Here is a 15915-nt window from a genome sequence, read left to right on the forward strand (position 1 = left end):
TATCACACAGCCTTAACCTATATGTTTACATTCATAGTATATTTCTCTACTTTGCTTGCATGACCCACCAATGTCTGCCCCCCATCTTTTTCCTTTTTCTTTCCTGGAGAAGCGCCAGTAGTTCAAAGAGTCTTCACATTGCATAATTAAGGTTTCCCATCTACTGGATTTTTTTTTTCTTTTAGATTCTAAATATGATGGGATAAAATATAGGAAGAAAACAATTGTAACAGAGGGCATTAAGGGTTTTTTCTGTTAATGGTTGAAGAGCACATGAGAGGTTGCCAATAATGAATTTGAAGTCTATATACTTGGGCAGATAAAGGATGGAAACCCTAGTTAGCAGAAGCTAAGTTAGTATATTCAGTTTGGGAAAGAGAGAGGAGACCTAGGGATTAATGAAAGGAGATGAGTTTTGGTATATCCAAGCTTTTAGAAAGTATATGTGTAAGTTGCAGGGTTAAGGTACAATACATGCCATTTGTCTTGTAAAAAAGACGATCTTTTTTTTTTTTTCTGCTCCACAACCAGACAAACTAAAAGTTCTTCTTCCATTACCTCCCCCACCCTCTTTCTTTCCCACTCTCAACAATTTCACTTAAATATGTCATCTTCTACAAGGGAATCTCATCTTTCCTTCTTTTGATTACTTCCAGTCCTAATAATTACCAAAGCTTCTTTCTATGCTTTTCTCTTTTTTTCCCCCTTCTGCAAATCCCCATGCAACTCTCTGTTTTCCACAATTCTCTTGAGTATCACCCTTCAATTAGGAGTAAAGAAATATGCATCTCTATTGCCTCTTCTGGCATGACATTTTTGTTGCTAATCGTCTCAAATCTAGATAAAGATGCTACAAAATACCAAGGAATGTTTAATTAAAAGAAAATAAAAATAAAAATTAGAACAGAAAGAAGGAGGACAATCCAAGGGACGAAAATAATTATTTTCACTAGCGCAATGCATCCAAGTTTCTATAAATAAATAGCCATTTCTCCTGCAGTAGTCAACAAGAGCCCATCTTCTCATGCGCTGGCAATATCAGCCCTAGCACTGATGGTGTCTCCATTGGAACTTTATGGGGTCATTGATTTCGACCGGTATTCTTGTTGGCTTGACTAAATCACATCCTAATAGCAGGTTTAAATTTTAGCAAAATGTATCTTACTGACATTCTACAGGAACCCCCCCTCTGAATACGCTTAGCTGCTACAATTTTGGACCATTTAGATACCAAATCAGGAAACACAAACGTGACTTCCATAATTTAGACTCCACAAGATTTTTAAAAAATTAGTTTATCATTGATGTCAGAAAAAATTGGATGGTATATAGCAAGTTGACAGCTGAGATATGAATCATTGTTCATAACTAGAAATGATTTATATTTATACAAAATTGTGGATGATGCCCATGAAAGAGTAACGATCAAAACAGATAGCTTCTTCTGTGGAAAATTGGAAATACACTGATAGACTCTTTTGATTTCACCAGTGCGACCAAGTTGCAGTACTACACGTCTTATCCAGTTGATAGTTTTCGCACATCAAAGGTTACTCCCAAATATTTATCCAACACATTATGGAATGCCTGCAACATCAAAATTAGATATCAAACAAACCATTCAATGTACTTAAAATCTAATGTATCAAAGTTGCATAAGATATTCTTCAGCTTCTCTCTCCCTCTCTCTTTTCTCTTTTCTTCCTTCCTTCCTTCCTTTCTTCTTCTTCAATTTTTCTTTTCTTTTTTCCTTTGATAAAGGAAGGATTTATTAAAGAGAAAGACACAGAATATACTAGGAAAAGTGTACAAGTGAGAAAGGGAAAACAAAATAATTATGTAGTAGCAGTAATAATAATAATTCAGCAAAGTTCTCCCTTCACAGGTTAGTAAAAACAGCATATATGTGTCCCAGAAGCATAATCCCATCCCGTCATTGATTAATATTAATTTCATTTCAGCTGGGTTCTGAACCGTTCAGAAAAGTATTTTATCCATTAGCATGCTTGGAAGATTCTTTTGCCCTACCGCAGGAAATCGAATATAAAGAAGCAGATGCTGAATAACTAATGCACCTAAAGTTCACTCAAAAAAAGATGCTATAAATGATACAACAATATAAAGAGCCAAAATGAACAGACTGAACCACTTTATAAAAACTGCTCATCTTTGGAAAAACCAATGTGGTCAAAGCTGAAGTGGCCAGAAAATCATAATGAGAGCAGGATGCAAAATTCAGTTGGATTCATTCAAAGGGAAGAAGTGTAACAAAAAATATAAATTAGAGGAATTGAGGATATGGATATTACACTCCTGCATGACAACATTAAAATGACTCGGAGCTGACTATTACCAGCCACCAGGAATTATCCAATATAATATGTCTAATAGAGCAAAGTTAATGAAACTGCTTTTTCACCAATTCTATTGAATGGGCGTGAGATATGGTTTCCAGAGCCTGTTTATGCTGATAATTTTAAACATAAAACCTAAACAAGAATCTTTTATTCTGGCCATTTATACAAAAAATGTTTGCATTTCAGCCTCTAAAGCTTTATGCACTATGTAGACTTCAACAAATTCCAGTTGCAAAACAGCCTCACCATTTAAAGGAAACAATATGAGCCCAGAGAAAGGTGCTTTACTGTGTGAAAATTGAGATCACTGAAGAACTATGATCCAGCTATAAAGTGAAATGTGTAAATCCAAATGAAAATAGGAAAGGCGTTTATAAAGAAGTATAACAAGATCAATAAAATATTTTGACATGATATCAGTTAAGATCAGTTTAGATTTCAAAATGCCAATGAATGAAATAAGAACTTTACCATGCATCAAAACCTAACAACTAGTTGGGTTGGGCAACTCCATATTGGTTAAATGCTTAAAAATATCAAGATGGCCTTGTTTCTAATTTGGTATATGAGAATATGAGTATCTTCACCACTAGGTTATTCTTTTGGATTGTCATTATTGACCCACATTCTAGTCAGTCAACATACCATTATTGTGTAAGTATTAAAGTGCCATCATGGAATGCTAGAAAAATTATTGGCTGTTGGAAGAACATAAAACAATTAAACAGATTTAAATACCAAAACAAGACTATTTTAGTCATAACTAACGGGTTAATAGAAGCAGAAAAGGAAAGATACTTTCAAGAAATGGCGAAGAATCAACAACTCAATATAAATAAAGTTCATCCATTTTCAAATTAGCATCAGAAGCAATATGTTTCATTATTGTTTTAGTTTGATTCCAAGTGATAGGAACACTAAATAATCCAATATCAATAAAACAAGTCTTCTAAAGTCCTATAGAGCATGCAGTCCTCAGCACCTACTAGCTTGAACTTTTATTTCAATGCTCTAACACATACAGATAATCTTATTCCTTGGACCATATGACTAAAAAAAATTAATGCAAAATGGTTTCATATGCCAAATAAACACATGGATAGCTACAACAAAAATATATTTTAGATTGCACTTTGGTATCAATAAAATATTTATATGTATTGACTTCAAAAAAACTAAGATGTCAGTATTACCTTGAGAGCAAATGATTCTTTCCCATTCAAAATTGCATCCATTGCAGCAAATTGGTCATCAAATGCACCATAAAAGACTTCATAGAACTTGTTTCTGAAATCATAGATGATGAATGATAGAGCAAAAATTGAAAGGTTCCTTCTTCTTTTCAAGGAATAGCTAGTTCACAAAGTTGAAAAATACCTATTTTCTTCAGTGATTTGTTGATCCATCTCATCAAATTTCCGTGTGAGTACTTCTGCTCCCACCGGTGAAAGCAAGTGCAAAATCAAAGCCTCCAAAGTTCTTGGGAAATTGTGCTGGAAAGAGTGTGATGGCAACATGAAAAATCTCCAAGAAAAAGGTGCAATGACAAAAATGCTAAATTATCTATGGTGCAATGACAAAAATGCTAAACTATCTAAGGCAAAGAATCATGTATTGTTGAAAGAAATTCCTTCCTATGAAGTGTAAGCTTTACACAAGAGTACAAACTCACAGCCATAGCAAGAAGGACATTCTGAATCGTGTATGGATCAAGGGTCCAAAGAATTTTAGCAACTGGATCATCTTCTAGGACAAATAAATTAGTTGTCGCAGTCTTATCATATTGACCTTTCATATTAACTGCAGAATCATTTGCTGAAGTTGACTCTACCAATTGACTTTGATCAATCAAGTTAACACGGTCGTGAACCAAAGAAACAAGCTCATGAAGAACCTGGAGTGCATATGGCTCCAATACATGCAAGCTAACTCTCTGCTGTTGGCCTTTCTCTTGTAAATCATTTTGTTCACAAGCCTGCACCAAATCCCTGTGATTGTGATCTGATAACAAAAAATTGGGATCGGTCCTTTGCATAAAACTAAAAGCCATAGAAAGGAAACAAGACCACACACAATAATGATCAAACTGACCTGCCTCTCCATTACTGAGCAGCTTGTGCGTATGCATCTTCTGTTTCTCCATGCCAGAAGAAGAAGCCTTCTGAAGTATGTGGTTCTGTCCTAATTTCAGGTATAGTTTATGTGTTAGAATCTTTGCCTATAAACTTCTAGTAGGAAACAAGGGATGAAACGAAAGACACAAAATGGACTATATTTTAGTGCTTACAGTTACTGAATAAAATAGAATTGCAAAATTTCCCATGTCTACTCACTATTCATTAACATATGAGGTCTACAAGGAGTTTAGACCTGAAACTAGCAAACTTTTCTGGTCCACTAACTTAAACAAAATTCTAGGTACAGATTTCAAAAGTATTGAGTTATAATCAACCATATTCACAATGATATCTGCCAGTGACCTTCACGTTTTCTTTTCCAGGATCCATTTTGGAGAAAACTTATCCTTCAGACATGGCCGAGTAGTGTGAATGCAAACTCAAATGCAAGATTCCATACAAGTAGTGCATAGGAAGTTTTTTAAGAACACATATAAATGCAATGCTTGCAAACTAAAATAATGGACATTTTTGCATTGCCCAAAACAAGAAAGCAAGGTTTTGTGGGGAGGGGGGGAGTTAGTCATCAACCCAAATTTAAAATCCAGAAGTAGCAAAAATATCTGCTGCAACTGACATACAAAGATTATCACGTACCATTTCTTTATCCGTCAATCTTGATTTCATAGCATTCAGCACATCATACATGCCAATGAATCAAGTTAGCTTACTGGATTACTAAAGCTAAACTAAACAGAAACAGATTCAAAAGGAAAACTGGGGCAAACCCAGAGAACAAAAGCTGAAACATCTAAAGAAATAATTAAGCAAAGAATGTTTTCTAAAAAAATAGAAGCAAAGGCACCTTCTTAATATTCTGCGTAAATAATAACCATCCATGTGTTCTAACATGCCAGACATTATGTTGGACCGCCACCAAAAGTTAACTGCAATTGTTAAATCGCTGCTGTCTACTTGGTGGAACCTGTAGCAATTAGAAAGAACAATCATCTAAATTTGCATGAAGTATTGACGTTTGTACCAAAGAATTGCTTTTTTTAATGGAAAAAAGGAGATCAATATATGCTAGTACTTTTAATGTTGGACCAAATGAATCCAATTTTAACTTTTAGGCCAAATAAACCAACAATTTTTCATTTAAGGTTAAATCAGTCCTAACATAATAAAAATATTGATTTTTTAATAATAAGATATTACTTTTAGCAAATTTTAAATGTTAAAATTATTTTTATTTAATTAAAATAAAAATTAAAAAGAAATAATAGTTTCACACAAAACAAACCTAGAATCCCCACCCAACTTAATAGATGATTTCTTATAATGGTGTTAGGAGGCATCCATGGGGGAAATTGCAGCAGAAATAAGGGATTCAATTAGGCAAAGCTTAAGGGTACGGTAGCTGCTTTTGCATTTCCAATTAGAGCTGGGTTTATACTCAATTCCCCTTTTCTTTTAAGACCAAATAAGAATACCGAGTATTCTTGATGTTTTGTGTTTGAGGGCGAGTGTAAATTATGGGTCCTATCATTTTTATTTTTCTTTTTTCTATTTTAGTTTTTATTTTTAATGATAATATTTAATGTTTAAAAATAAAAAATAATATTTTATTGTTAAAAATATAATATTTTTATTTAAGATAGGATTAATTTGAGCTTCAATCACACTTTAGGTATTAATCAGGCCAAAAGGTTAAAAATAGACTTATTTGAATCTTATGGAGTAATAAAAGAGCATATTTTACCCTTTTTCTTTTTTTAATTTTCCATGAATCATAGGGAGGCATCCTATTTAGGGTAAGTAACTCTAGACATGACCCACAAACTTGACTAGAATATGATATGAAAACAAAGAGTTAGGGTTGAGTTTATCCATGTTTTGTAGAAATAGTGCCAATTTGCTTATGATATGTCAATAATCATATCATGTCAAGGCCTGACCCACTAACACTTACAAAATTTTTTATTTGTGTTATGACTTATGAGTCAACTTGTGAAACATTTAATTTCAATAAAAAAAGTTTCATAAATTACACATGTAAAAAATGCTGCAGATTGCAAGCATCATAAATTGCTACATCCTTTTAAAATGCAAGTGTATACCCAAATGGCATAGTGTAATTTCATGATTAAAATTAATGTGTAAATTTCAGGATTCATTATATATTATTTTATAAAGATTAAAATTGTTTGATCACGTCAGACAAGTTATGTTGGGTTGTTATAAGCACATTAAATAGGTTTAGTAAAAAATTGTTAAATAACATGAATCATGTCAAATTAACTGGACAAAATTTAATATGAATCATGTTATGTATGTTATGTCGTGTAACTTATAAAATAAAAGAGTTGTGTTTGCATTTGGATTCTTGGTCATATTCATGTGAACCCAAAAATGGTTCATGTTGTACACTATTGACACCACATGAGCACTACCTATCAACTTGAACTGCCAGTCTGCCACCCATAATCCTATTGTTTAGTATAGCAATTAGCAATAATTTAAACCAGTAAAGATTTTCCTAGTTCCTTGCGGTTCCAATTTCTAAAAAGAATTATATTTACAAAATAATCCAAGTCAAGAAATCCTAAACCGTAGGAGGAATTTCTTCAAAAGCTTTTTGATTTTGTCCATATCTATAAATATTTCTTCAAAAAGATGTGTGGAGTAAAGCAATTAGCAATAATTATATCAATAAAAAAATTCCAAGTTCCTTGCGGTTTCAATTTCTATGAAGAATTATATGTCCAAAATAATCCAAGTCGAGCAATCCTTAACTGTAGGGGGAATTTCTTTAAAATCTATTTTGTTTTTGTCCACATCCATAAATATTTCTTGAAAGAGATGTGTGGAGCCAGATTTCACATTGAATTAACAATAACATAAACATGCATAAAAACATATGACAATAAGAACAAAAGCTTAAGAAACTAAAGAGGTGGGAGGGAATGAAACAAACTTGTTATCCAAAAAAATATTAATGTCTTAGAGCATTTTGTTAAAGGTAATTTTAATATTACTATTGCTTATCTCACTTGACATGATTTTTTTTAACTTCTATATCTATTAAGTACCATGGGAAGCAAAATCGGACAATTTTCTTAAATAATATGAATATTCTTAGCCTTTGCTTGTTTTATGGAAAATATTTTCCTTAAATCATATCCTCATTTTCTAGCATGTTGTATCTTTAAGAAAAGGGAGATTTATAATTTAGTCCTTGAATATTACCATTATTCACAAGTCAGTCCCTGCATTTTAGGAATGCATTAAAACATCCCTATACATCCAATCCGTTAAACAATTACATCCTTCCATCCATAAGAGTCCTATTTTCCATCAAATTCTCATTGAAAAAGAGAGAGAAGACTTTAAAAACTCAATTTTACCCTCATTACTCTCAATTAAATTCCAGTTTTAAAGACGTATCTAAAGCCCAACGATAACAGCCTCCTCCATTCTTGTTTTCGGCCACAACGCTCCCCACCAAAGCATTCTTCTTCTTTCTCTTCCTTTCATCGCCACAAATTCCCCACTGAAGCCTCCATCTTTCTTATTCATCTTTTCCTTTTTCTTTCTTCAAATTGGAAATTCATCACTATCCATTTCATTCAATCGTCCCCCACCCTAACTCCTCTCTTTATCACTCTGCACGTGCAAAATAAAGACTCTTAGTCGCTCACCTAAAGCAGTCAATTCTCCTCGGCTCTTCGTTTTATTCTTATTGAGTGATTGAGTCTCCAATCCCACCAACCATCAAATTACAAGATTTGTGAGTATTTGTTGTTGTATTGCTCTCTCCCAAGTCCCCATCAGTTGTTTCTCCTTGCTTGGTGCTTTCATTGCTAATGCATGTTGCAAATTTATTGTCAATGCAAAGTCTTCATTCTTTAAGATTCTTCTATTGTATATTTGTAGATTTGTGAAATGTAATTATTTGGATACAGATTTGTTTGGCTTAATCTATGAATTAGTTTTATGGTAAATTGCACATTTGAATTAATTAAATTCTTAGTTTTGATGTTTTTGTGATATGAGGGTTGATTGAAGATCGAGGCAAAATTCTTTTGGATTTGGGAGATTGATTTTTACTAGATTTAGATAAAATTCGGTTGTTTAGTTTTTTTTTTTTTTTATTTAGTTTGGAATTGAACGCAGACCCATATTATTGAAAGGCAGTTTGAGTTTTGAAGATTTCTTTTTGAAATTTGAGATTTATTTTAGCTTGGTGTATTAAAAGATTGAGAAGGATTTGGTTATTATCATTACTGTGATTTATCTCTTGAAAATTATAAGAGAGGTCATATTCTATATGAGAAAATATGAAAAAGGATAACTTGGTCTTTTCACATTCTTTTAACGGTAGAAATGAATAAAATTGGATGGAATGACTTGTTTGTTAATGGAAACAAAAGATAAGAATGTTCTAATGCATTTTAAAAAATACAGGGACTGACTTGTTAGTAATGGCAATACTCAAGGACTAAATTGTAAATCTCTCTTAAGAAAATTGGTCAATGGAAAATAATTTATTTAATCAAAGACTTTCACAATCTTATTAAAACATGTAGAAACTTATAAATGACATAAAACATACTCATTAACCCATTTGTCACCACTAGTCATCCTTGACCACTGGGCACCCAAATCATTAGCCTATTTGTCGACTAGTCATCCTTGACTACTGTGTCAAGTATTCTAGGAAGAAATATAGAAATAAAAGGGATTTAAATATATAGCAGGGAATATTACAATTATTATAGATTGTTATAGCTAGTAGTAAGGTTGTTATAGCTATGAGTGTACAGCTGTCAAATTAGTTACGGAGAAATACAATATATCTCAGCATAGCAAACATGTAAGGGCATTCCATTTTATTCATCAATACACGTACAGCTTACCTGCTTCTCTCTAAAACCCTCTTCTCTATCCAAACAGTCTCTTCTTCTCTATTCTTCTCTCTTCTTCACTATTACTCCCTATTCTGCCTTATTTTAACTTGTTAGAGCTATTGCCCTAACATTTGGTATCAAAGCCAGCGAAACAGTGGGCGATTGCGAGTGATCGTTTCTAAGGGTCGGAGCCATGACTCGATCAGCCATAGTAAGTCAGGAGACGATGAGGATCGCAGAGTTAGAAGAGCAGCTTAGAATACTCCAAGAGAACAACCAGAAGAACAACAACGAACTGAAAGAATTTAAAGAGCAGGTGCGAAAGAACTCTCGAGATACTAACGCGATTCTGGATGAGTTAAAATCCTTAATGATTAAGCATGTATCGGAGAAAGGGAAAGAAGTTAGTAGTTCCAGTGAGAGTGGAAGCAAAGCATCGCAAACAGTTTCTGGAAATGAAAGAGTATTGCCGTCAACCCAGAATGAGTCCAATCAAGCTAAAGAAAAAGGTATTTTAGGCTCTCAATCTGTAATTTCTCTCCTTAATGATATGACACAAATGCTTCCTAAGATAGAGTTAGCCACCTTTGAGGAAAAAGCTAAAGGCTTGGCTGAGGAAGTGTGTCAAGTATTTTGAGATTTATAGAATCCCTGCTGAGCAAAGGGTACAATTAGCAAAACCTATTCTTGATGGATAAGGCTGATGCGTGGTTCCGTGATTGGAACAGGGGAAGAGAGCCTATTAGGATGAATTTGCGAGGGGAGTTTGCATTAGATTTGGAGATGAAGGCTAAGAAGATATAGTGGAAGGGTTTATGAATCTGAGGCAGGAGACTCTGTTTAAGAATACGAAGACGAGTTTGAGGATATGAGAATTAGATTAGAGAGGGTAATGCTAGAATTGAGTGAATCTTATTTTCTTTATAGGTTCATTGGAGGTCTCAAAGATGAAATTAGGTTTATGGTGAAAATAATGAAGCCTGTATCTCTTTCTCAAGCTGTGGATGTAGCCAAATTGCAAGAGCAATTATTAGACAAAAGTAAATTGAATGGAAACCTCACCAATTCTTTAAAGCTTATAGAAGTCCTAAAACTAGCCAAACAGTCCAATCAAATACAACCCACACCTACTCCAAACCAAACCACCCTTATCAATACTTCTCCAAACCCAATAATACAGACCAGAAATCTACTCTGTCCAATTTTAAAGAACCTCCAGTCACCAATAGCAATTTACCCACCCCTATTAATACAAATTCAGCATCCACAAATATAACCACAGCCTCTAAAACTCTCAATTATCATTTTATATAATTTTTTTTGTATTCTGCAATAAATAGGAAAAACTGAAAATTTCATCTGCATTTTGTAGCATTTTGGATTCTCAAGGAAATTGGTTAATAGAAAATTTTTTTTTATCTAAGACATTGGCAATCTTATTAAGATGCAAAGAAACTTATAAAGGTATCAGTATAACATAAACACATACTCATTAGTCTATTAGTCACTGATAGTCATCTTTGATTACTGGGCACCACCACTGGCTAGTATCAAACAGTGAAGGTCATTGATGGTTAGTGGTGACCCCACAATTTAGCATTTTCTATAATTTTTTCTCATATTCCACAATAAATAGTAAAAAAAATAAAATTTTATAATCCAAACATTTCTATGTCACTAAAAACTGTAAGAAAATCAATATTTTTAATATACTCCAAACTTTAGAAATATTTTCCCTTAATTTTCAGCATTATTTACAACCAACAAGTGGAAAATAAATTATTTTCTTCAAAAACAATTTTCCACAAGCAAGTCATTTTCCACATTGACAAATTTATTGAGTTTATATTGTGTTGCTCAATGAATTCATAAAACATAAATATTCTACTGACAAAATATGCTTTAGAAATGTGAGATATAAACTATAAGCAAGAATGTATATTATTTAAATTCATTGATTGCTTTTGCTTATAAATTTGAAAATACTGTAATTAGGCTCATTTTGGTTTTCCCTTTATCTAGAATTCTAGTACAAAGAAGAAAGAGCCCCTGAAATTGCCTTCTGATAGGATGGCATCATTTCTACTTGGAAAATGCAATTGGGTTATGAAATCCTCACTTCAAACCCAACAAGCACATGGATGAAAAGCGCATATAGGCAAAGTTATACTTCCTTCAAAAAAAAAAAAGGAATAAACAGGCCTCTAAGGCAATTTCTTCAAACACATTATAATTTAAACCTTACCAGCCTTCAGGGATGAAAAGCGCATCACCTGCATGAAGAATTACCTTCTGAGAGTACTTTATGGAGCATTCTGCTCTTGGATACAATGAGAAATCAGGGTTTTCTAAAGCAACAGAACTGCAAGCCAGAACAAAAATTTGAAGGGGAAATAAAGGAATTAAACAGCAAATATTGTGCATGAAGATCATTATAAAAAACAAGGCAAAAACAAACTTTGATTTATTTCCTATTCTTAAAGGGCAGAGACAAAAAAAAAAGTAACAAATTTAGTATAATAGCAGCATACCTGTGGTTTGAGGCTTCACCATATATAGGCATTGGATATAAAGATGGACTTGCAGAAGAAGGCCACAAGACAACTGCAACAAAAGATAAAAAAGTAAAAATAAAAAGAATTTAAACAAAAAGGAAAAGAAATAAAAGGATCTGGTTATCATGCATGGACATAGGCTTAACATCAATGTCATGAAGTAAAACAAAAGTAAGCCAAAATCAATTAGCCAAAAAGCAGAAACTGATTTTTTTTTTTTTTTTTGTTCTTCTCCTTGTCTTTCTGTTGACAATTAAAGAAATTTTTATCTGATCAAACATTACCTATTCCCAATAACTGTATGCAAAAGATAAGTGGTTCAAAAAAGGGCAGCTCCTAAATAAGTCAGTATATGAAGCATAAGAGGACTGTCTTCTAAACACTTCAACCAATGACCATAAAAGTGAAGGCATGAGGTAAGAGTAAGTGTATAAGATAGAAGCAGGCACAGCCATAAGGTGAAGAGCTCTAAACTTTCTTCAGAAACAATAAAATGCAGACAATGACTATCGGCATCATTATAAATCAATAATCAACACAGAAAGCTCCTCTAGCCATAAAATGGATAAGAGAAAAAAAAAAAACGCAACTGCACCTTGCTTGCAACCAGCAACTATGCATAGAACATTATGATGTGGATCATAGTGAGTACTTGATCTTGAAAGAGCACTATTCATCCACAAATTAATAGAAGCTAGTTCTTTTGTCTCCAAAAATGCAGGCTGCACACATTAATCAACTGTAAACAAATGGTTCTTTTACCCTTTGTTTGGATCCTTAATTGTGTGACGGAAATGGGGAGAAACTAAGGTGGAGAAAAGAAAAGAATAGAAATTTAATTTCCTTCTCATTGTTTGGACAGGTTATTAGAAGATCTCTTAGAAAAAAGATGAAAAATGACTATGACACCCTTACACTTTTAAAAAGAGAACATTTAAACTCAAGGGCATTAAAGGATTTTCAACACAAATAAGGTTAATTCTCCCCATTACTCTTCATTTCCCACCAATTTGGTGGGAAATGTTTTGGGCTCATTTTAAGGGGAAGAGAAATACAACTTCTCTTCTTTTCTCTCTTCTATTGGTTATCCAAACAAGAGAGTTTAAAGAAATTGGATTTCTTTTCTTTTCCTTTCTCTCCAATTCCATCCATCCAAACAAAGCATGGAGAGCCACAGACTAGGAACAACAAAGTGAATTAAGAAAAAGCTAACCATTTGAATGTCTTCCCTAAGAATTTCCAGTTGAACCCTCTCTTGATCCTCAGTATTCATAATTGGAACCTAAAATACAAGCAATTCAACTTGAAAGTGAGGTGTCAGCAATTACCCCTGATATTATTAGGGATCAAAGCATACACGTTAAGAACATCCATCATATGGCTACCGAGCCAAACCTGGGCCAAATAGATTTGTTTAGGAGCATCACCAGAAAGCAGAGGGTCCTGCTCTTGTGCATCAGACGGCGCAGGCTCATGCCCTTCTGCATTTGCCATACGCTGCTTGCAAAGACCAATAAAGGTGGAGAATGGTAACGGAACCTGAAACATGAAATAACATGATATTAGCAGTGATAATGACACCGAAGAGAATACCCAGTTCAAAGCTCCGTAAAAGGAACAAATTGTTACAAAATTACCCTCTCATGGCTTCTAAGATCACCGTAAAAGACAGGAGCGGATCTGGATAGCATAGCCTCAACAGTAGATGATCCTGCCCGTTCCTAAAAGTTCTCCATCAATGGAGAGAAAGAAATCGCAGAGTTCAGTGTTCATAGATACTAATCAGTGCTCGTTTGAATAGACAGCAAATACCTGCAAATAGTCGAGGCCGCCGTTAGCCGGATTCCACCTGGTGAAGGCTTCCCAGTCCTTAATGCTTCCACGGAAAACCTTCGAAGAAGAAAAAGAAGAAGCGCAAGAGTAAGCGTTAAGGAAAACTATGGCTCCTGAGAAAGGGAAATTGAATCGGCTACACTGTTCAAGGACATTACAGCGGGGACGTTTTTGGATTCAATCTGAGACGCAAAGATTGAAGGTGAAGGAAGCTGCTGGAAACTTTCGATTTGCAATTGCTCAGTCTCCTCCATGCGTTTCTCTGTACCTATACCGCCTCGGTGTCTTTCGAATGGATTTGCCAATTTCGAACTGGGTTTGGACTCGTTGCTGCTGCGTGATGACTCGATGCAAGATCGCCCAAGTTGTAAACGAGTTGTCGTTTACGGCCCCTCTAATCCTAGACAACAATAGGTGCCCGGTTTCGGTTTATTCATAAATTGAAACAGAACCAAACTGAAATCAGTACGGTTCTCAATTCTTCGATTTCAATTCAGTTTGGTGTGATTTCGGTTTTAATTTTGAATCTCGTAAAGTAAATTTAAACAATTTTTCATGAAAAGCCAATGCTTAAATTACTATTTAAGTTTTAAAGTTACCTATTAATGTAAATTATATTATGTATATAAAATATATATTTAAATTATTAGCAATTTATCTCATAAGCCCTAAGCCCAAATGAATATCATCTCTATATTCTTATAAACCCTCCACTTCTATAAAAACTCCAAAAATATGTCAATTTCTTCATTTTTAAATTTTAGAGCTTTTCATCCGCAAAACATTTCGAATTCAGCAATTCGTATTTTGAGAGCAATTCTATCGGATAAGGGCACTTGAGCTTTGAAACATTTATAGTGACACAGTTGGAAGTTCTCAAACTAATTGTGTTCAAATCCTTCCTAGGGTTTTGAATTTGGGGGAATAGTACAGATCAAGGTGAATGCTTATAGGGATCCAAAACATGCACATTACAAGATATCTGAAAGTGAAGACATCAATGAGTTCAATAAGAGACGGAATTCTAAGGTCGGGAGGTGATTAGGTAGAAAATTAATTTAAGAAAGGGGAAGAAGTGACTTGATTTTTCTGTCTTATGTCCATGTGGCCGTGCTTTTTCTCTTTTATATTTTTTCACACGTTATTTTTACATCATTTATTCCTTGTTTATATGAATGATTTCATAAAAAAAAATTAATAAATTTTTATAAAATCATTCATAATTTTATTTTAATAAAAAAATTTTAAATTTTTATTTAAAATAATAAATTAATTTGATACAAATAGAATAAAGCACATTATTATACTAAAAAAATCTATTCAAATTCTAGTATTATTTTTAATATTTGGCTCTGTCTTCAATTCAATTAATTTTATTTGTTTTAATTTAAATTAAAATTTATTTAAACTATTTAAATATATCTCAAAGTTGATAATATTATCCCAATAATCCATTTAATTTTATATTTTAAGTTAATAATCTACATTAAAATCATTTTTCATTAAATAATTTAAATTGCTGTTATGCTATTTTTTAAATTATAATATATAAAAATTACAAATATTATCATAAAAATATATATTTTATATTAAACTAATTATTTATATAAATGAACATTAATATTTGATATATATTATTTATTTAAAATTTATAATAAATATTAATATTTAAAAAGAAATTTATTATTTAATTTTTAGTATTACCATTATTAACAAACCAATCACTTCACTTTTAGAAATCTATTAAAATATATTTATTTTTTTCTTTATTATTTTATCTTTTTTTATTAAAAAAATATAAAATAAAATAAAAAAATTTTAAAATCTAATTTCAACCTCAAATAAAACTCATTATTTAATTATTGAATATTATTACTATTAATAAATTAGTTTTTATATTTTTAAAAATTTATTAAAATATTTTTATTTTTTTATATTTATTAAAATATTTTTATTATTTTTTTCTGTAATGAAATAGTTTCTCTTTTTTTCTCATTAAAAAAAATGATAATAAAGAAAAAAAACATAAAAAGAAAAGAGAAGAGAATAAAAAGATGACAATGAATAAGAATAATATTCTCCTCTTATAAAAATGAATAATATGAAAAATTAAAGAAAAAATTAAAAAAAATTAAAGAATAGA

At 32.4% G+C, this 15915-nt stretch overlaps 1 protein-coding gene across 2 annotated transcripts; it reads right to left on the bottom strand.

The window, feature by feature from the left end:
- Positions 1-1343: 1343 nt before the first annotated feature.
- Positions 1344-14184, bottom strand: LOC110615203 (lysine-specific demethylase JMJ30). 2 transcript variants are annotated; one of them, XM_021756958.2, is made up of 15 exons: positions 13931-14177; positions 13752-13829; positions 13577-13660; positions 13335-13478; positions 13153-13221; positions 12535-12661; positions 11916-11988; positions 11630-11746; positions 5340-5459; positions 5132-5150; positions 4449-4533; positions 4030-4358; positions 3735-3850; positions 3551-3644; positions 1344-1587 (listed from the first exon to the last, which is right to left on the bottom strand). In XM_021756958.2, the coding sequence occupies exons 1-15, from the start codon at positions 14024-14026 to the stop codon at positions 1519-1521; spliced, it is 1620 nt and encodes a 539-aa protein (XP_021612650.1). In that variant the 5' UTR covers positions 14027-14177; the 3' UTR covers positions 1344-1518. The 2 variants fall into 2 exon arrangements, with proteins under 2 accessions (XP_021612650.1, XP_043812339.1); XM_043956404.1 differs by lacking the exons at positions 1344-1587; positions 3551-3644 and having other exon boundaries at positions 4146-4358; positions 13931-14184.
- Between the last annotated feature and the right edge of the window lie 1731 nt (positions 14185-15915).

This window comes from Manihot esculenta, chromosome 5, assembly GCF_001659605.2.
Source record: "Manihot esculenta cultivar AM560-2 chromosome 5, M.esculenta_v8, whole genome shotgun sequence".
Classification (NCBI taxonomy): domain Eukaryota; kingdom Viridiplantae; phylum Streptophyta; class Magnoliopsida; order Malpighiales; family Euphorbiaceae; genus Manihot; species Manihot esculenta.